Here is an 18,261-nt window from a genome sequence, read left to right as displayed (position 1 = left end):
TTTTAAAAAAATGTACTGGTTCCCTCATTTGTAAGCCACAATGTTTTTTGGAAAGTGAGTTTTTTTTTTTTTAAGTTGAAGGCTGTTGTGTGTTTTAACATTGAAACTGTTTGCTTGCCCATGTTATACATATTTGTGCTGTGTCTGTTGATGGGGATTAACCAAGCCAATCAGTCAATCTTGTGTATTGATTTGTTTAATGCATTTGGAAACTTACATAGTTTTTGGAGTCGTCTTACATGTTAGTAAGGTTTATTTTAATCTTTTACTGACGAAAGGTTCAGTCTTTTCTGGGTATTGTTTGTAGCAGAAAACAGTAAGGATCTTGGCAGCATATTTCTGAAGAAGGACAAAATTAATTCAAAGTCAGAGAAGCGGAACTCTTGTATTTTCTGAAAGGTACCTGAAGTAAAATATCAATGGAATCTCAGGTTTACGTGTTCAGTGCTTTAGTATTCTCCTTGTTTTTCCGTTTCTATTGCCATTCAGTGATGTGGTGGATCTTTTTAATGCCAAGGAAGGCAGACAGATGTCTGGGATGGCCAGCTGTGTAGTCTGAAAAGAGGAGTTGGATCTGTTCCTCTGCTAACGAATGACTCAGAATTCTCTTGATATAGTGACAGTGAAAATGAAGGATGTACAATGGGAAGGGAACATATCAGTTAAATCATAAAGGAGGAAGCCATCTTTGGTTGGACAATCTGATTTATACACATTTAATCCTCTTTTTCACTTCCAGATCCCTATGGTTGTCCTGGAGTCTGTTTCCCACAATGCCTCCTGCAGTGATGGATACACTGGATATATGGGCCGTGGACTCCCAGCTGACAAACGATGTTTGTGTCGCCGTGGACTTCCTTCTCCCCACAGGAATCTACATCCAGATGGATGTTCCTCGAGAAGCTACCATCCAGCACATCAAACTGGTGAGTGGAAAAGGTCTGGAATTGTCCACTGGAGTCTTCATACCCTGAAAGCCGTTTAAACAACATTTTCTGGAGAAAACATCTGAAGGGTGTTTTGTATGCAACAGTAGTATAGAAATATTTCTAAGCAATAAATTCATTGAAAAAGATCTACATAGCTAGGTTTGTAACAACAACTGGAGAAGAAATGACTGCTTTTGTTTGAATTGTTGTGATCTGCTAGTGGCAAATGTTCTCTAGCTTTCTCTTATACACTGGAAGTGTACAGTAAATGTGTCCAAAAGATGTGGTACTAAATTGATTCGTCTCAATTCCAAACTTGTTTTCTTGCCACTTGGATGCATCATGCAATTCCCATGACATTTCTAGCAATATAAGTTTAACCGTCGCTTTAATAATTGAAATGTCCCATTTCGTCTGACAACTGATGATTCACTCCCACAGAGGCACCATTTAAAACTGTAGTGATTACTTGGAATGAAAAGTTCAAAAGCTTCTGGGGTTTTTATATTGAACAGAAAAGGTGCTATTTTCAAACTATTAGCCGAGGAATGAAAATGCTTTTCAAGTCCAGCCCTTGCTTAAAAAAAATCTATGAACTAACTGTTTGAAGACAGTGCGTCTGATTCAGTTCTTACTGTAGCTGTCCGCAATATGCCTCCCAGTTCTGATTTCCTCCTGAATCATAAGTCATTACTTTTACAGACTCCCTTTTCTTAGTATGTTCTTTGCAGCTTGAAAGAAAACATTCTGCTATGCTGTCATACCTCTGGCATTTGTTTTTTCAAAACACACCCCTCTTCAAAAACACTGAAGCTACCTACCACAAAACCACTACATCAGGAAGTAGCCATTAGATCTGTTGGAGGAAAAAAATAAACGTGTATAGCCATACAGGCAAAACATCTTTCCATTTGGAATATGAACAGAGAAAATGCAGAAGGTGAAAATGGGCCCAGTGATTTGCATTTCAGGAATAAAACATGGTATACAGTCTTGTCACAACGATCCATTATATACAATGGCACTGATATTTCCAGATTAGAGTAGCCAAGTACACAGCAACATTTCCATTACTGTTTATAAATGACATTTTTACAGATGCTTTCAGAACAAAATCAGGGTTTCATAGCAGGATTATCAAGATCGGATACAATGGAAAATATCACATCCAGCCCTGTAAAGTTCCTTAATGCTAAGCATAATGTCATGTATGGGAGACTTAAAAATCCATCAAGCTATTAACATTTTTGTGAAAACCAACACCTAGTTTGTTAGATATTTTTCATCTTGATGAATGCTGGGAGAGCTGATGGAATTAGGCAGCTAAGGAAGTGTTGGGAAATTAAACATAAACCTAAGAAAAAAGCTAGAAATTGTTTTTTTACCATCGAATTCAGGAATTGTCCTCCTTTTTTTATCATTGGTGTGTTTTATGATGCCTGAAGATTTCTCATTTTATATTTAATGGCGTTTAATTGTTAATTCAGTTTTGTCTGCATTCTTTCTCAGTTTTCATACCATGTTGTTCATACCCTCAGTGGTTTTACTTCCTCTTTATAACACATTTGATGATTATTCCTTTGTGGCATGCATGCAATCTGTTCTGTATTTTGGCTGTTATGTGGCTGAAGTCATTTTTCATACAAACATTTAATTTAGACTGTCTAAGCTAATGAAAACTACTCTGGTCTGTATCAATGCATTACATTTTTAAAGGGGTGTGTAGAGGAAAAGCACGATAGGACTACACAGCACCTTTTCTTACTTTCATGCAACTGGACGTTTTGAAGTAAATTGTAAGATGTAAACGTTTCCAGTGTATTGCTGTACGCTGGTATTTAAAAGTTACTTTATATAAAACTATTACTTTTAATATTCAGTATATAGCATATGATGAAGGGGGGGGCACTTGCATTCTATGCTCAGGCCACTTGTTAAGGAATTACAGGTATTTTGTGTGTGTAGTACTCTGAGCCTTGAACTTATCCACACATTGTCCCCTCTGCAGTTACTATGGAAACAGGCCCAGAGCTACCCACTGTTTTCTTTCCTGGGGGAGATGGAGTCGTACATGTTCGAGTGTGTGAACCAAAGCGCTGTGCACGAGGAGCTGGAGGACGAGACGCGGCGGCTTTGTGACGTCAGGCCCTTCCTCCCCGTCCTCAAACTGGTCACCAGGAACTGCGGCCGAGCGGAGAAGTTACTGGACTCCAAAATAGGCGTTCTTATAGGCAAAGGTAAAAAGAATTACCGAAACAAGCCAATTCAGTTTTTGTTACTGCATTTTGTTGTATTATGGCCTCAGATGTCTCAAGTAAAGACACTGGGTGCCAATAGTCTGAGCATAGCTGATTGCAGTCTGTACTATCATTAACAACTGCGACTAGAATTCCCCAGGAGAGGTTACAGGTGGCTGCTAAGATTAGAAAGATTAGAACCAGGCAGGACTTCCCTGGCTTGTCATGAAATGGTAACTCCTAAGGCGTGCCAGGGACATCTGTGATCTCCTCTTAAGGCACTCAGTGCGTGTCAAATGACAAATGGCCCTGACAGCTTGATGTGTTGGAGGAGCATGTTCACAAGTCCTCATTCTCCCTGTGTGGTACAGGATTACAGTGGTGAGCTAACCTGACTCAACCAATGTATTTAAATTGAAAAACTGATTATAAAGAATACATTCAGCCCCATAGGAGCAGTAAGGTGACAGATGATAAATACCCTTATTTTTTAAATATATTTTTATATTTGTGTAGAAAAATGCTGAGGGTGATGTTATAACTAATTTTAGGGCAAAGATGTTGGATGTATTCTTAAATTTGGTTCCATCTAGTAATGGAATCCTCTTTTATGTAAAACTCAGTCTATTACTAAAACCATAACTGAGGTTTATGATTGTAAGAGCTCCAGGATACAGTAGTCAATTATTTTTTTCAACAGTAGCTATATTGTATTGTGCTTATTTTTCTGGCAACAATCCTCATCTTCCTGCATTCTGGGTTTATCATTAACTATGAAAGGGAGAAGAAAGTGAGATATCTGGCAAAAGCTTGCTTTAGTTCCAGCATATTTCTCGATAGTCCAGATAAACTCTTCGGATGCCTGCCAGTCATTGAATTGCATTCACCTTGCATAATTCTTCACCAGAGACCGAATGTATCAACAGGTTTTTAAAAATTCAGAAGGATATGCTTCATAACTTGAGTGGGAGGGGGGGGAAGAGCTGTGCTACTGTATGAAGAAGACAAAATAACAGTGTAAATATATGAGAATATAAATAAAAAGAGATTATTTGGTCTGCCTCAGTCATTTGATTACTAGCACTTTGCTGATTGGAGAGGGTTATTAAACCACTTCATAAAAAAACCCTTTCCAGTAAAAAGGTTTCCTTTTCTGCTTCCACGATGTCTGCAATTTCTCTTATTTTCCTCACATCTTGATTTCTTAACTACACTTAAAACTATCATTCATATCATTTTGGAGGTACAGTCGTCCAAATACAGATCCATGTGCTGCAGTAATTACCCTAGTTTGAGCATTAACCCCTCATTTCTGCTTGTGCACTTTTAATTTAATTGCAGACACTCTCAATGTCTGTACCTTCAATGCTTGCTGACTCCAATATATATGTATTTTTATATGGAACGTTATGAAAAGCATTCTGGACATGTAAAAATTGGCGTATCATATGCATTTTATCTACTAAATCCATGAATCTCCCATAGAATCCGACAGACATCCTGATTACCCTTTAGTTCTACTGATCATTAATATAACCTTACACATAAGTGAAAACACAATATAAGAGTTGGTCTTTAGTTCTGATTGGCAATTGTTCAGTCAATGATCTTACAACTGTCTTGAGTAACCGTGAGAAGTGTTTTGTTAATGGCCTGTAAGTAGCATCTGTGACTAGGTACAGTTGGCAGAAAACCGTCAGGCCTTCCTGTGTGCTGTAACACGTGTTCTTTGCATGAGAGCCACCAAAGTAATTTTCCAGTGCAGCCTATCTAGATTGGTTAAGTCACAGATATGACGGAGCTGTTCTTCTGGAGCAGAACTGCCTTTAATAGATCACTTTATTGGCCACATACAATTTCTTGTATTAGGAATTTGTCTTTTTGTATACCCCAACTTGCTCTCCATGAGACACACAGACAAGGAGAGAAGCTTGGGGTCAGAGCGCAGGGTCAGCCATTTATACGGCACCCCTGGAGCAGTTGGGGTTAAGGGCCTTGCTCAGGGGCCCAGCAGAGTAGGATTCCTCTGCGGCCGTGGGATACGAACCAGCAACAGAGCCACTGCACCCCCCCCCCCCCCCCAGTTAATGGGGTTTAACTGCACAAAGGTGTGAGCTGGCAATCCTCTCCACTGCTCTACAGGTATGTTGTCTTGTTCCTTGTCCCAGGTCTCCATGAGCTGGACGCTCTGCAGGACCCCGAGGTGAAAGACTTCAGGACCAAAATGTTCCGGATCAGCGAAGACAAGATGCAGAAGCTCCAGATGATGACATGGATGGAGTGGCTGCAGTGCTACTTTTCCCCTGTGCTGGACTCTACCGTCCCTGATGGCATCCAGGACAAGCTGAATGTCACCATGCATTTCAGCCACTCCCAGGTGAGGACCGGCCTAGGCCTTCAGCTGGGCATACTGCGATGAACCCCTCAAGGTTGCTGGAGTTACAGGGGACGTGTGAAGGATGTTAATGAAATCGGCTTCAGAAGTGTTTCTGCTGCGTGTACTGACAAAACGGATCTTCCACCTGTACCTTATGAAACCCAGTTTCTTCTAAAAGTTGTCTCTCTCTGTGTAAAACTATTTTTCGCCCTTACATCCTCTCACATTTCTTACGAGTTTGGTGTCTGTTGGACAGATATTCCTATCCGCTGAAGCAGTCCCAACACAAGTCCGTTATTGCTTTAAAAGACACCTGAAGCAATATCCTTGATGTACTTTTTTTTGTAAACTATGAAGTGTTTTCAAACTATTAAGAAATATTAGGTAACAGTCTGAATGTGGTAATTAATAGCAACAGTCTTAGCTTTCGTGTTTGTATATTCTTATATATATATATGTAAATATCCTTTTCTAAACACGTTTGGATCTTAAGTAGAATCAATTAAAAAAAACTCCCCAATACAACAGTTGGATATTTTAGATTTATTTATGTGACATTTGACTACTGGTGTCTATTTGAGTACTTGTTTATTTGGATTTCAGTGGAATGGGAAGTAAGTGGTGACTTGTGACTTGTACAAACCTAAATTGTATTCAGCCTTTCCAGAAAATCCACTGGAAAGGCTGTCCTTATGTTTTTTTCACCATTTAAAGGCTTCTCAATTAAATCCAGTATTGGTAATTAAAATAGCTTGTTTTGATAATATGCCATTCTGATTTTTCCCCATGTTAACTCACCTTCTGTATTGTACCTTCAAAAATAATCCTAACAAATCAGTTTACGAAATTGATTCTCAAAAGACCAACCTGGAACTGGTGGCTGAGATGAGTCTAAGAGCAGAAAGGTTAAGCCTGAGACTTTACAAAGCGAGCTTTGCTTTAGAAAGGTCAAAATCTGCCTTGCGGCAGCCAAGCTCACACTTCACGCTGATGAAGAATGTGAGAGACGTGGCTGTCAGCCATGATTCTTGCGCAGACTTGTTTTTGAACTTTTTTTTTACCTAAACGATGCAGCAGTTGCTGTGCCTAAACGGAGAGTGATAAGATGGGTAGATAAGCCTTTATTAATCCCGTAGGGAAATTGATGTGTTACAGCAGTCCAGCCCAAGACAAGCAAAAACAGACATCAGAATAGTTATAAAAACAAAAGACAACAAAATAAATAAATAATAAATACATAGGTGTGTGCAAAATGTGATGACCATAGTCACTGTAGAAACAGTAAAAATGTCCAAAATGTGCATAGGTTTATACAGACTGATTGTCCAAAAAGTACAATGGAGCAAACATATACGAGCAAATGAAGGCTAACAGTCCTAGCCTAGGGCAGCGTTATACACCCCGACAGCCGCCGGGAGGAAAGACCTGCGGAGGCGTTCCCTTGAACACCGTAGCTGGAGCAGTCTGCTGCTAAAAGTGCTCCGCTGCCCAGTAACAGTCCCATGAAGCGGATGAGAGGCGTTGTTCATGTTGGCTGTGAGCTTGGTCAGCATTCTCCTCTCAGAGATAATTTAATTAATCTTAAATAATTAATCTTTAAGATCTCCTCTTTAAGAAAGTATGATAAACCTTCATTGCTAGAAGACTTTTTTAACTTGTTTTTCGCATTTATTGTGATCCATTATTTTAACTGATGCAGGCTTTTACCGTTTTAATTCACTCTTTTACGTGCTATTTTTGTTAGTGAATGAGAATAGAAGGTTTAGATGTTGGTTCTGAAGAGGGACGTTCAGTGGAAATAGGTTATAACTGAATGCTCTGATGGCAGATGTTTTACCATCAAGCCTTTTTCAGTGCACGGTCTGTTAAAATATAACAGATTTAAGATACACTTATCTTAAGAGGCTTAAAGATCTGTAGTGTCTTCACAGGTATCTCATGGGAAAATGCTCGGCCTGTCTAGACAGGATGTGACTGTGCCAGAGGTTTGCTATACTGTGTTGCACAGAATGTAATTTCAATGTATCTGATGATCAGCCCTGAAACAATTTTCCCTTCTGAAGAGGCATGCAATGCAAAGCAAGCCATTCATATCTACTTCACTTAGCAGGGACTTGAGCAAAGCCTGTGTTAAATTATACATTTAAAAAAATGTGCAGTGAAATTTAATATAGATATTCCCAACTCAGCAGCTGTAGTTACAACTAGGTCCCATATGGTCAAATGTGAAATCTCTGCACTGGTTAACTGTTGATTTTTCATATAGCTTTCAAGATCAAGATTCAGGGATCTTTTAAACCCCTGAATAGTCTCTCCCTTCTCTCTTTCTGCCCTCATGAACTACACCACTAGCCATGCACTCTCATCCTCTGACGTTTGCCTTTTGGCCCCTCAACAAGATTATATAGACTGTGGGTGGTGAGGGTGGGTCATCCTCTTGCTATGGACCTAGCATGGGGAATATTTCCCTGTGAAACTGTTAATGTTGAGTCCATTTGCGCAGATCACTTGAGAACCTGCTGGTGTAACTGGTATTCTTGTAAGTGTTATGTTTCTAATTAATTTCTTTTCAGTTTTATGGCTTTGTTGTATAGCACTTTAAGCCTTCTTACGAATGATGCATTATAAAACAGTTTAATAAAGGTTTTATGGAAGGATCATCAGTAGCACACTTGTCAAACTCCATTGCTTTGTAGTCCCTCTTTTAGATCTAGAACAATTTATGCTGCCTTTAACCTTTACAGCAATTAATAGTAGGCTATGTGATTTGAGGAACCTGTTTTTTTTATCACATCAACTGAAAGATAGTGAAAGTCTGCTTCTCCAGTAATTGCATTGTATTGCCTGGGTTGGGAAGTTTTTAGTCATTTTGTTTGTAATATATATCCATTCTGCCTTTGCCTGGCTATATCTGAATTGTTCTGATGCAAGTTGGTATGTTGTTTGAAATGTGTGTGTTGGAATTTGATTTTTCTATGGTTACTTCCTGTTTGTAGCGAAGTGAGTGAGGCAGTAATGAAACTGGCACTACATTTGTCAGAATTTGTGCTTTGTCCATTGAACAAAGTCAAATTTCTGACGATGTAGTGTGTCACTGTTTTATCTGGTTCATTCCGCTCCATTTCACTTCCTTTGTCTTAAGTTGGACTTGATTGACCAGTATCTTGGAGCCTCAGTTCTAAACCTACATGTGTAGCAGTAGACCACTCTTACCTTTATACCAAATGTCATTTACATAGGAATTAATTCTTATGCACTGACAATTATGTAACTGAGAAATCTGTTTGTTTAGGGACAATATATTTCCCTACAAATCACACTCTTAATTTCACTAGAATAGGCACTTTCCAGCTAGCTCCCAGTCCAGGATCTTGTATAGGTCTTCCAGGTGAAAGTATATAAAAGGTCAATGCTTCAGTTCATTCCATTAGACCTCTCAATAGCCAGACGGAGGGATGTGGTTCAGCAGTTGACCAAATTTAAGGTTCATGTATTTTTTATATTTGTAAACTGAACCTCGGAGAAACAAAAACAAGTTGTTTGTGAGCCGCATTCACAACCTTAATTAGGTGAGTGTGGCGCTGCAGGAAAGTTTTACCTTCCCTGGAAAGTAAAGTGACGAGGGTCTTTCGTCCATGCAGGAGTCATGAGTTCAGAGAGGGTTCTTCTATTTATACACTAATAAAAATCTTCTTCTCAGTCTGTTCCCAGAGAATGTTGTCTCACAGGTTCATAAATTTTCCTGTTACAACCTTCAGCATGACCGGCACTGACTGAAAAGGACCAGTGGTGACAGTCTACCCTAAATTCAGCTGAACAGGGTGTCACTGGTTCCCATGAGAAAGAAAAAAAACAGTTTCAGAACATAACTCTAGCAATATGTGCAGTTAAAAGGAATAAACAGTTTAGAAGAAAATAATTTCCCATCCAGCACTATGTAGAACAAAGAATTGCTTATACTATTCCACAGCTGTTTATAAATATCAAGAACTTAATTATAATTGGTAGTAAAATGCACTGAATGTAGTCGTCCCCACACATGCTTGGACAGAGTTGAATTGGTTTGGTGAAATAATTTGTAAATTAAGTTTTAGGTTTCTGGTTAACCATACTAGTATAGCCGTCCATACATCTCTGAGTCAGGCTCTATATTTAATACCATAAAGAGATCTGGTCTATTTCAGCTTATAGCTGTAGTCTGCTGTTGAGGCTTGGACCACATTTCCTCATCAACAGAAAGCAGTATTTCAGAAGTGCAGGTCACCTGCATTGTAAATGCAAACTAAATCCTTGCTAATTCTGTAGCTTGGTTCAGGATGTCTGCGATGGCACGCTACTGCGTATCTTAGTAGATTGTTTTTGTTTCACTGTACATTGAGTCTTTGTGTGCAAACATTTTAAAAAACGTTTAAAACAGTTGTTCTTAAATATACTGTTTGAAAGACGACAATGAAATCCAACAGTTCTTAAATTTCAGACCATTTTCTATCGGGAGTACAGTTAATGCTGAGCATTTTGTGTTATGCTATAGATTATTTGCTGTTGACAGAGAACAATCTGTAGTTCACCACAGAAATTAATGTGCTCAAGAGAAATTGAAACATGTTATTATTCCTACCCTAAGCATGGCCTGTGAAAATCGCATGAGATGGATCTGAACCAGAAAAATGACTTGCACTTTACTAATTCTCTTACTCATAAGTGCTTGGTGGTTGCCTTAAACTGATGTGACAGGATATACTTCAAGAAGTCAGTGAATTTAAACTGAAAATTAGATTAGATTAAACCAAAGCAATAAATGTGCTTTACAAGGACATTGATTTGAAGAGACATGAGATTTGAGGAGGAACTTCATGCAGGAGACTGATGGGAAGATGTCATGTTTTATGCAGCTCTGTCTGAGCTGACTGTATTTATAGATGTGTTTTTCCAGAACAGTGGCTAATAGCTGACGCAAGGCATGATTGGACTCAGAATTTTTTTATGATGGTTCATAAATCTCTCTATGAACTTAAAGGATGCACAGCTTATACTCTCTCATGTCAGTCACGGTAATGTACATGTGGATGCCTGTGTTGCCTGGTGACGTTCGAGTCTGGCTTTGCTTTTGATTCTGCAGGCCGCCTAGCTAAAGGCAGCTTGTGTAATGCTGGTGGCTTCCACTCTAGCAGTTAGCTTTTTGCATCTGCAGCTGATCCCTTTTAAAATTGTGTTTACAGTCTAAATCGTCTTCAGCCAGGAAAACGGAGCTGTGGAGGTAGTCGATACCTAATACAAGCATTTCAGTTTCTTCTCTGTCCATATTTCATATTCTATCCCTATGTAATGCACAAATTCCACTATGCTGACTTCCTGTCACTGAAATCAACATCACTGGGTGTCCTAGGACTTTAGACAACCAGAAGAACCCATTACACATCTGCTCGAAGCTAAATTGAAGATTAAAACCCAGTAAAAATTTATTGAATATTTTTCTTGAGATTCACTTTAATAAAGGAATCGGTGCTCTCCACCAGGGGAGACATATTCAGGGTGTCTCCAGACCTTTTAAGTCTAGTCGTGTGCGATATCAACCTTTGCATACCCTGCACTTTGCATTTTCATTTATTTAACAGAGTTGAGTCTATGTCCATTTCATATTTTTTGGTTTTTCCTCAACCTTCTTCAATCGGCAAAGCTGGTAACCTCTGCTTTTCATAAAACGTTCATGACGTAAATAAACCTAATTGCAAACTCCATTCTAATCATTTACGTTAAAGATGTTTTAGCATAGGTGGTCGGAATTCAAATGTCTTTTTCTCTGTCAAACTCGGCTTTCTTCACAGGCGAGCTTTGATACTGCGAGTAGAATTGTACTTTTCGCTGATCCTTACTATAAGAAAGTGTACGCGCACATTTACAGAAACGAGCAAGGTTTCTGAAAGGATTTGTTATGATCTAGGAGGGACTTTTAAGAAATTATTAAAAGGAAGTTATGTTCTTTTCTTTCTTCTTCTTACCAGGACACAGCTAGCCTTGCCATATCTCCTTACATGACGCCCAACGATCTGACGGAGCAGGCTGTGAAAAAGTGGCTGACCACGCACCGATCAGAAGAAGAGGTGAACTCGAGCGATTATGTCCTGCGGGTCAGCACAAGGCTGGAGTTTCTCTTCGGAGAACACCCACTAATCCATTACAAGGTGTGTAAGGTGTTTTACTGCTGGGCTTGCATGACTGGAAAACAAATTTCCGCAACATGTTGGATGACTTGTGTAATGCTGTCTTGGTAAGGGCCTTTGTCCTTTCCACCAGTGTGCACCGTTAGAAGGGAAGGTTTTTCTTTCACATAGACCATTGAAAGAGTCAAAATGTCACTGTTTCCATGCAACATTTTCAGGTACATATTCCTTTTATTCTTTGTTTTTACTGTGAGCTCCAGAAAGGAAAGATTTTCCACGTGAAGCATGTCTTTTCTTTTCTTATTCCACTATGGTTTCCCTATGAAGTGGGGAATCTAAAAGTATTTTCATTTAGTTTATAACTGCGACAGCCATTAAGTTGAATGAACAATTCCTAATCTCCATGGGCGTGGATTATCATAATATTAAAAGACAGGATACTGGTTTACTTCGTCTTAATTCTTCAAAGAGGAATCCAATCAAATACTGAAATAAACCATGTCACTCTTATTCCAGTAAATCTTTTTAACTGTTTGTTACAAAACCACTCCTATGTGGAAAATGGCATATAATTAAAAATTCAACAGGCCTGTTTTGCAAATAGATGTTTAATTTCAATCACATACTGTTGTGCCCTTTAAAAATTATTTTGACGTAATTGGGCTTGTTAATTAAAATTGTAGAATCCATTGATTAGGAAACAGGGTTATTTGTGTTTAATCAGTAGTCTAATCAGGACTTGAACTTTTCACCTTTCTTGTACTTGGTACACTGACTGATGGTTTTGATTGCTCATCTCTGCAGTTGCTTTCCATTCCTCCACTGTATGTAGTTTTGTCTTTGTGGTTTAGTTATTTTTGGCACTTCTTGAGTGATTGAAATATCAGCTGACAAGTATTGCTTCATCTTAAAATAGCTGTAGACTCATAGGCTGTCTGAAAATCACAAATGCAGCATTCCATGATGTTTGTGCAAAATATACATCAATGAAAATGTATTAAAGGCGCAGAGATAAGTTACAAAGCCTTAATTGTGTATTAAAGGAAAGTAAGTCTCTACCTTACTTGGCCTTACCCATTGTTTTACAGTATTTGTTCCGATGGCTTCAGAGCTGCTGACCGCATTTTTCTGTAAATTTAAGTCTTCGCTGATTCTGTTTCACTTCGGATTGTTAAAATCGGAAAGCATTTTTTTTCAATCATTGTGTAACTCATTTAATCAACATAGCCCTTATTGATCAAACCCAGGGCTAATTTCTTCTGTTTCTTTTCCTTATACCGGTCTCATAAATGGTGAAATAAGGATATCATGGTTTCTTTTAAGCACTTTTAATTTTCGTGCTTCGAACATTCTACTCTTGGTTTTCTAGCTCCTTGAGACCTATAAACATTTATGCGCTTAGCTTCAAGCGCTTCATTTAATCAAGTTTGATTTTTTTTCATTCTTTTCTGGCATTAAAATGTATTAAATTAAAATGCCGAGCACAAATGTGTGTCCCGTGTTATGCGACATCTGCAGATGTTGTATTCAGGTGTGCCAAGATCATGCTAAGTGTAGAATGGCACTTGTATACCGATATGTTGAATTCAAGGAAAGAACAGAGCTCGTGATTTCGAGAATGTGAACTGTTTTTATGATCTCATTCTTTTTCAAACATTTTTTACTAGGAAATGCTCTGGCATTTTGGTTTTGTTTGCCCTCTGGTTATGCATTAAATTAGTGTACCTTGAAAAGTCCGAATGTCTCATTAACCTACGGTTTATGTTGTAAAAATGCATGATCTTCATCAGCTGATGCAATTCATTCCTGGGCAGGGGTTTTCTGCTAATTTAAGGCTTATATGAAGTCGGGCTGTTCTGAGAAGAAGCCATTGACCTGTCAAATGGAAAAGGCCTTATTGTCGTCAACTTTTAAGTCATCTGCCGAGTTCTTTCTTTTTCTGGTAGCGTCAGTGGCATGAAATCCAAGTCTACGGCAGTATTGGGGTAACAAAGACTTAACTTATTACAGAGCCTGAAGCAAATTCTTGGCTTAAAAGTGTCATGCACTTTTGACATTTTTCTGATTCTGACCAATTCATGGTTTGAGAACATGTGTTAGAGCTGTTTGTGGTAAAAAATGTTCTGCTAAATTTGACATAGCTGATATATATCCTTATATTTGATGACTGATTATGCAGAACTTCAGTATTATTGCTCCAGTATTCTTGAGGGATTCCATGTTGATCCAGTGCCTACTTTCTCAAGATATCCTTTCCTTATAGTGCACTGGCCCTTTTAAATTAAGTGCAGCATCATTTATTTTCCTTCCAGTATCAATTGGAATGTACTAATTCCATGTTATTCTGTTCTTTAGTACGTAAAGACCTGCATGATGTGTAATGAGAGCCCCCACCTGACTCTCGTCGAATGCTCCACGGTCAAGGAGATGTTTGAAAAAGAAATCTCTGCAGTTGGGACAGTTGTGAATCGGAAGTCCTCCAATCCTCCATTTCCATTACCTCCCAAAAAAAGAGGTGTTTCGGTGAGTTTTTAAAAGCTATTGAAAGGTTATGTTTCAGAATGTGGTACAGTGTTAATCTGTCACTCTTATTTTTTAATGCCTTTTAATAAAAAAATAATTATACTTAAAGCTGTAGGGACTGTATTCTTGGATATTCAATAAATTTCTTGAACTCTTTTTTCGTGTCAAAGTTCCTGAACCTAGTGCATTCGTATGTTCATCTTGGTCTCATGGTCTTCATACATCGGCCAGTGTTTCTTCACCTCTGAGAAGTGTACTGGTTTTCTCTTGAAAACTTTTGCCATTTGGAACATCTAACTTGTTTGTAGTAACAAGTTAGATGGTCCTATCTAAAGTTTTCCAAAAACTTGCCTCTTGAAAGTAACCGCAATTCTGCATCATATTCTAATGGTATTACAATTATTATATTATTAAATATTATATATTTATAGCTTAGTTCCAATGGACTGTTCATAAGACAGGGTTATTAACACATGTAAATTGGCTAGATACACTATTCTGAGTGTACAAGAAACTACAGTAGATCATAGATCTAAGTTCTGAAGAGCAGTGGTCCAGATCCTTCTATCCTGATACTATTAAGTGTAGAATTTGCTTTGCTTTTGGCATCCTAGCTGTTTCTTCGGTATACACCTGAGTAAAATGCATTAGCCACTTACCTTTCATTGCCAGTTCTGCACCCTCTTGCACACTCTTCTTTTGCATCCTTTAATGTTCTTTTGATGTTGTGATACTGAAAAAGTCAACTTGAACCTGCATGACAGTATTTCTTTCGATTTATTGTGGCTTTTCTAAAATATTTTATCAGCGTTCAAACTTGTATTTATTGTTTTCCATTTGTTTTACTAGAAACCACGTGTTAAAATCGCATTTCTCCTTCTTCATATTTTTCTTGGTTTGTTAAAACTGTATTGGTTGCTGCTTTCCAGCCTTTATTTAGACTTAGGGTGAATCTGTTCTGTGCTTCAGGGTGAATCTTTCCAAAAGCTTGGCATCAATGCCATGTTAATCCTATTCCATTTTATCGTACTCTTCCTTTTTTGCTTCCTGACGTTGTAAACCTATGTTCTGGACATTTATATGATGATAATATTTCCCTGATGATTCTCCATTTTCCTGTCATTATTGCAAAGCTAGATTTAATACAGGAATTTCACCTTGCAGGTGCTCTTGTAAACTTAAACTCTAATGGTAGACATACAGTAACCTATTACGGTCTCAGTTGTTGGCATCAAAATTAAATCCTCCCATGATAACCACTTGCATTACATGCATTATAACTATTTGACCATTATGATGGTTTCAGAATAAATAAACTATCTTTGTGACCCAAAAATCAGCAGGCCATTGCATTAAAGCCTTTTGTGCCCTTTGAAACTGGCCACTTCAAATGGTTTCTGTAGAAGGTCATTTGAACTGTTGTATTCGCAAGAACAGAATTTGTTATTTGCAAACTCCACATTGGCATGTGCACTGTGGTGTGCAGGATTTGCTAACATGTGTCTAGCCTAGGGATTGGACCACTACAAATTGCAACTGGAGCCCACGTCTTCCCTTAGCCCCGTGGGGGGGCTCGTTAGACATGGTTTGGCTGTCTTGTGATTTGAAATCTGACGCGCTTTAAAGCAGTGACCTCGCCAGTTTTTATTTTCAACTAAAGAAATAATAAATTGACGAATAATAGTGTTTTGTTAAATGTACTGATGAATAAATACAGAACCTTTTTTTAAAGACCTTTAAATAACATGAAATGTGAAAGGTAATGATCACCTTGTGAAGCATTCTGAAAGCTATCAGGATGGTAAATCCACAGGTTTTGTTTCCCACTGTGTAAACCCATAAGGTCCAGGTCACATTCATAATTGCCCTGTTTACTCCCTTAATATTCTTTTGTTAATCTTTTCTGTTAATAAATGTTAATGGCATTGTCCTCCCTTTTAGCAAATATCAACCTGCGTTTGGGATGTTGCAGAGCCCTTTAGGATTACTCTTATCAAGGGAAGCAAGGTCAATGCAGAAGAAACGGTCAAGGTAAGATTTGTTTTTTCTAGGACTCAAGAAGTTCTAGGACCGATCTGTTAAAAACTGACACCACAAATTTGCAGCCTGGTTAAGATTGCGTCTTTCCTCCTGCCATAGTGAAGTAGTCTGTACTTTTAAGCCTCTGGATGTTATTCCATAATTTCACAAGATTGCGCAATTTCAGCAATATTCTCAGTTGGAACTGAGGCATATTCTTCAGTCCTTGTCAAGAAAGGGCATAGTTTCCCATTTCTTATATAACGCATCGCCAACCTTACATTGCAAGGCGTAATTGTTAGTTTAGATGGCATCATTTTCAATGTGTTCTATATTTGCATTGTGGAACCGTAAAAAATGTAATGTGTTAAAAGTTGCATAGTTTTATAACAACATAACATCACTTTATTAGCCCCTATACAATTTCTTGTATTAGGAATTCGTCTTTTCGCATACCCCAGCTTGCTCTCCATGAGACACACAGACAGGGAGAGAAGCTTGGGGTCAGAGCGCAGGGTCAGCCATTGTACAGCGCCCCTGGAGCAGCTGGGGTTAAGGGCCTTGCTCAGGGGCCCAACGGAGTAGGATTCCTCTGCCGGCTGCGGGATTTGAACCAGTAACCTTCCATCCACAGGCGCAGATCCTTGGCCACAGAGCCACCGCTCCGCCCTTTTTTGCAATGCATTAAAATTGTTAATGGGCTCTTTAATCAATTCATTGTTTTAATGGGTATTTGTAGTTTGTTGAGCAAACTATCCTTATTGCAAACTGTGTGGAAAACAGTTCAGTTAGGATATAAATTGCTCGAAGTGCAAATTGAGGGGCTGGGAAGCCAAAGAGACTGTGAATATTGCTAAACTAAATTGCCTGATGTGTGGATACAAAATGTGGAAAAAGCTAAGTGGTTTGGCTTTACATATGGGATATAAGCCACACTACGGAGAATAAGGATTTTTGGAATTTCTTGGTCAGTGTCTTGACAGTAAGTTCAAATAGATAGATGCGTCCGCATGCGTAGACTGCAAAGGAACAACTTTATTCCATGCTGAAAAGAGAAGAAAAGAAACACAACATTTCAGCTGTGGAGCCTTCTTCAGGTGTGGAAGAAGGCTCCACAGCTGAAACGTTGTCTCTTTTCTCTTCGGTCTTGACAGTAATTGGTGTTTGCGCTGTCCAGTCCCTCACATGGTAGTGAGAGTGTCCTTCCACCCCAGGTGCAGGTCAGGGCAGGGCTGTTTCATGGCACGGAACTCCTTTGCAAGCCAGCGGTGAGCTCAGAAACCTGCGGGAAGAATGAGCACGTCTGGAACAAGACCCTGGAGTTCGACATCAATGTGTGCGACATGCCGAGAATGACCCGGCTGTGTTTTGCGGTCTACGCTGTGATGGACAAAGTGAAGAAGCAGAAGTCGACCAAGAACATACATGCTACCAAGTACCAGACCATAAGGAAAGCAGGGAAAGTGGTACGTCAACAATTTCACTTCCTACTTCAACAAAGTTTCATAAAAGTTATTTTTAAAAATGGTGGGGTGTAAAGGGATATTGTGCACATAAGGCATTCTGTTTCAAACACTTGACACTTTTCAGTAAGGATCTGAGGGTTTTCAGAAGTAGATTTATGATCCTAAGAGTTGATATTGATACAAATCCTTTCTTTTGCCTGACACTTGTAATAGAATTCACAATCTAGCTCCAAAGTGTCCATCATTTCTACACTGGCTGTGCTGCTGTAACTAATGTTCATGTCCCACATGGAATACTTCTGCAGCCTAGTTTTTTGGATGATGTCCTATATTTGACTTTTCAGCTTTCTAGAGTTAGCATAAATATTTACACAACGTGCATTTCCCCAACCTATAACAAAAATAGTCAGAAATAAAGAAGTAAGGAAGCTTTTTTGGACGAGAGCAAGAGGGATGAAAGCTTACATTTTTAATCGTGTTTAACAGTGTCTCAAATATCCACCCACCCACATGTTGAATGCCCACGTTCAAATTTGTTAGGATGTCAGG

At 38.7% G+C, this 18,261-nt stretch overlaps 1 protein-coding gene across 3 annotated transcripts in view; it reads left to right on the top strand.

Moving 5' to 3' along the window:
• pik3cb (phosphatidylinositol-4,5-bisphosphate 3-kinase, catalytic subunit beta) overlaps positions 1–18,261 on the top strand; it is a 73,093-nt gene that overhangs the window by 36,500 nt on the left and 18,332 nt on the right. For all 3 annotated transcript variants that reach the window (XM_088913310.1, XM_088913312.1, XM_088913311.1), the window contains 7 exons: positions 740–926; positions 2,938–3,166; positions 5,335–5,543; positions 11,546–11,725; positions 14,060–14,227; positions 16,169–16,258; positions 17,461–17,712. In XM_088913310.1, the coding sequence (XP_088769436.1) occupies positions 774–926; positions 2,938–3,166; positions 5,335–5,543; positions 11,546–11,725; positions 14,060–14,227; positions 16,169–16,258; positions 17,461–17,712 (1,281 nt within the window). In that variant the 5' untranslated portion in view covers positions 740–773. The remainder of the gene's footprint in view (positions 1–739; positions 927–2,937; positions 3,167–5,334; positions 5,544–11,545; positions 11,726–14,059; positions 14,228–16,168; positions 16,259–17,460; positions 17,713–18,261) is intronic.

The sequence above is a fragment of the Atractosteus spatula genome, chromosome 4, assembly GCF_055471065.1.
Source record: "Atractosteus spatula isolate fAtrSpa1 chromosome 4, fAtrSpa1.hap1, whole genome shotgun sequence".
NCBI lineage: Eukaryota > Metazoa > Chordata > Actinopteri > Semionotiformes > Lepisosteidae > Atractosteus > Atractosteus spatula.
The sequence above is the reverse complement of the archived record's forward strand: the minus strand, read 5'-3'. Positions and strand labels throughout refer to the sequence as shown.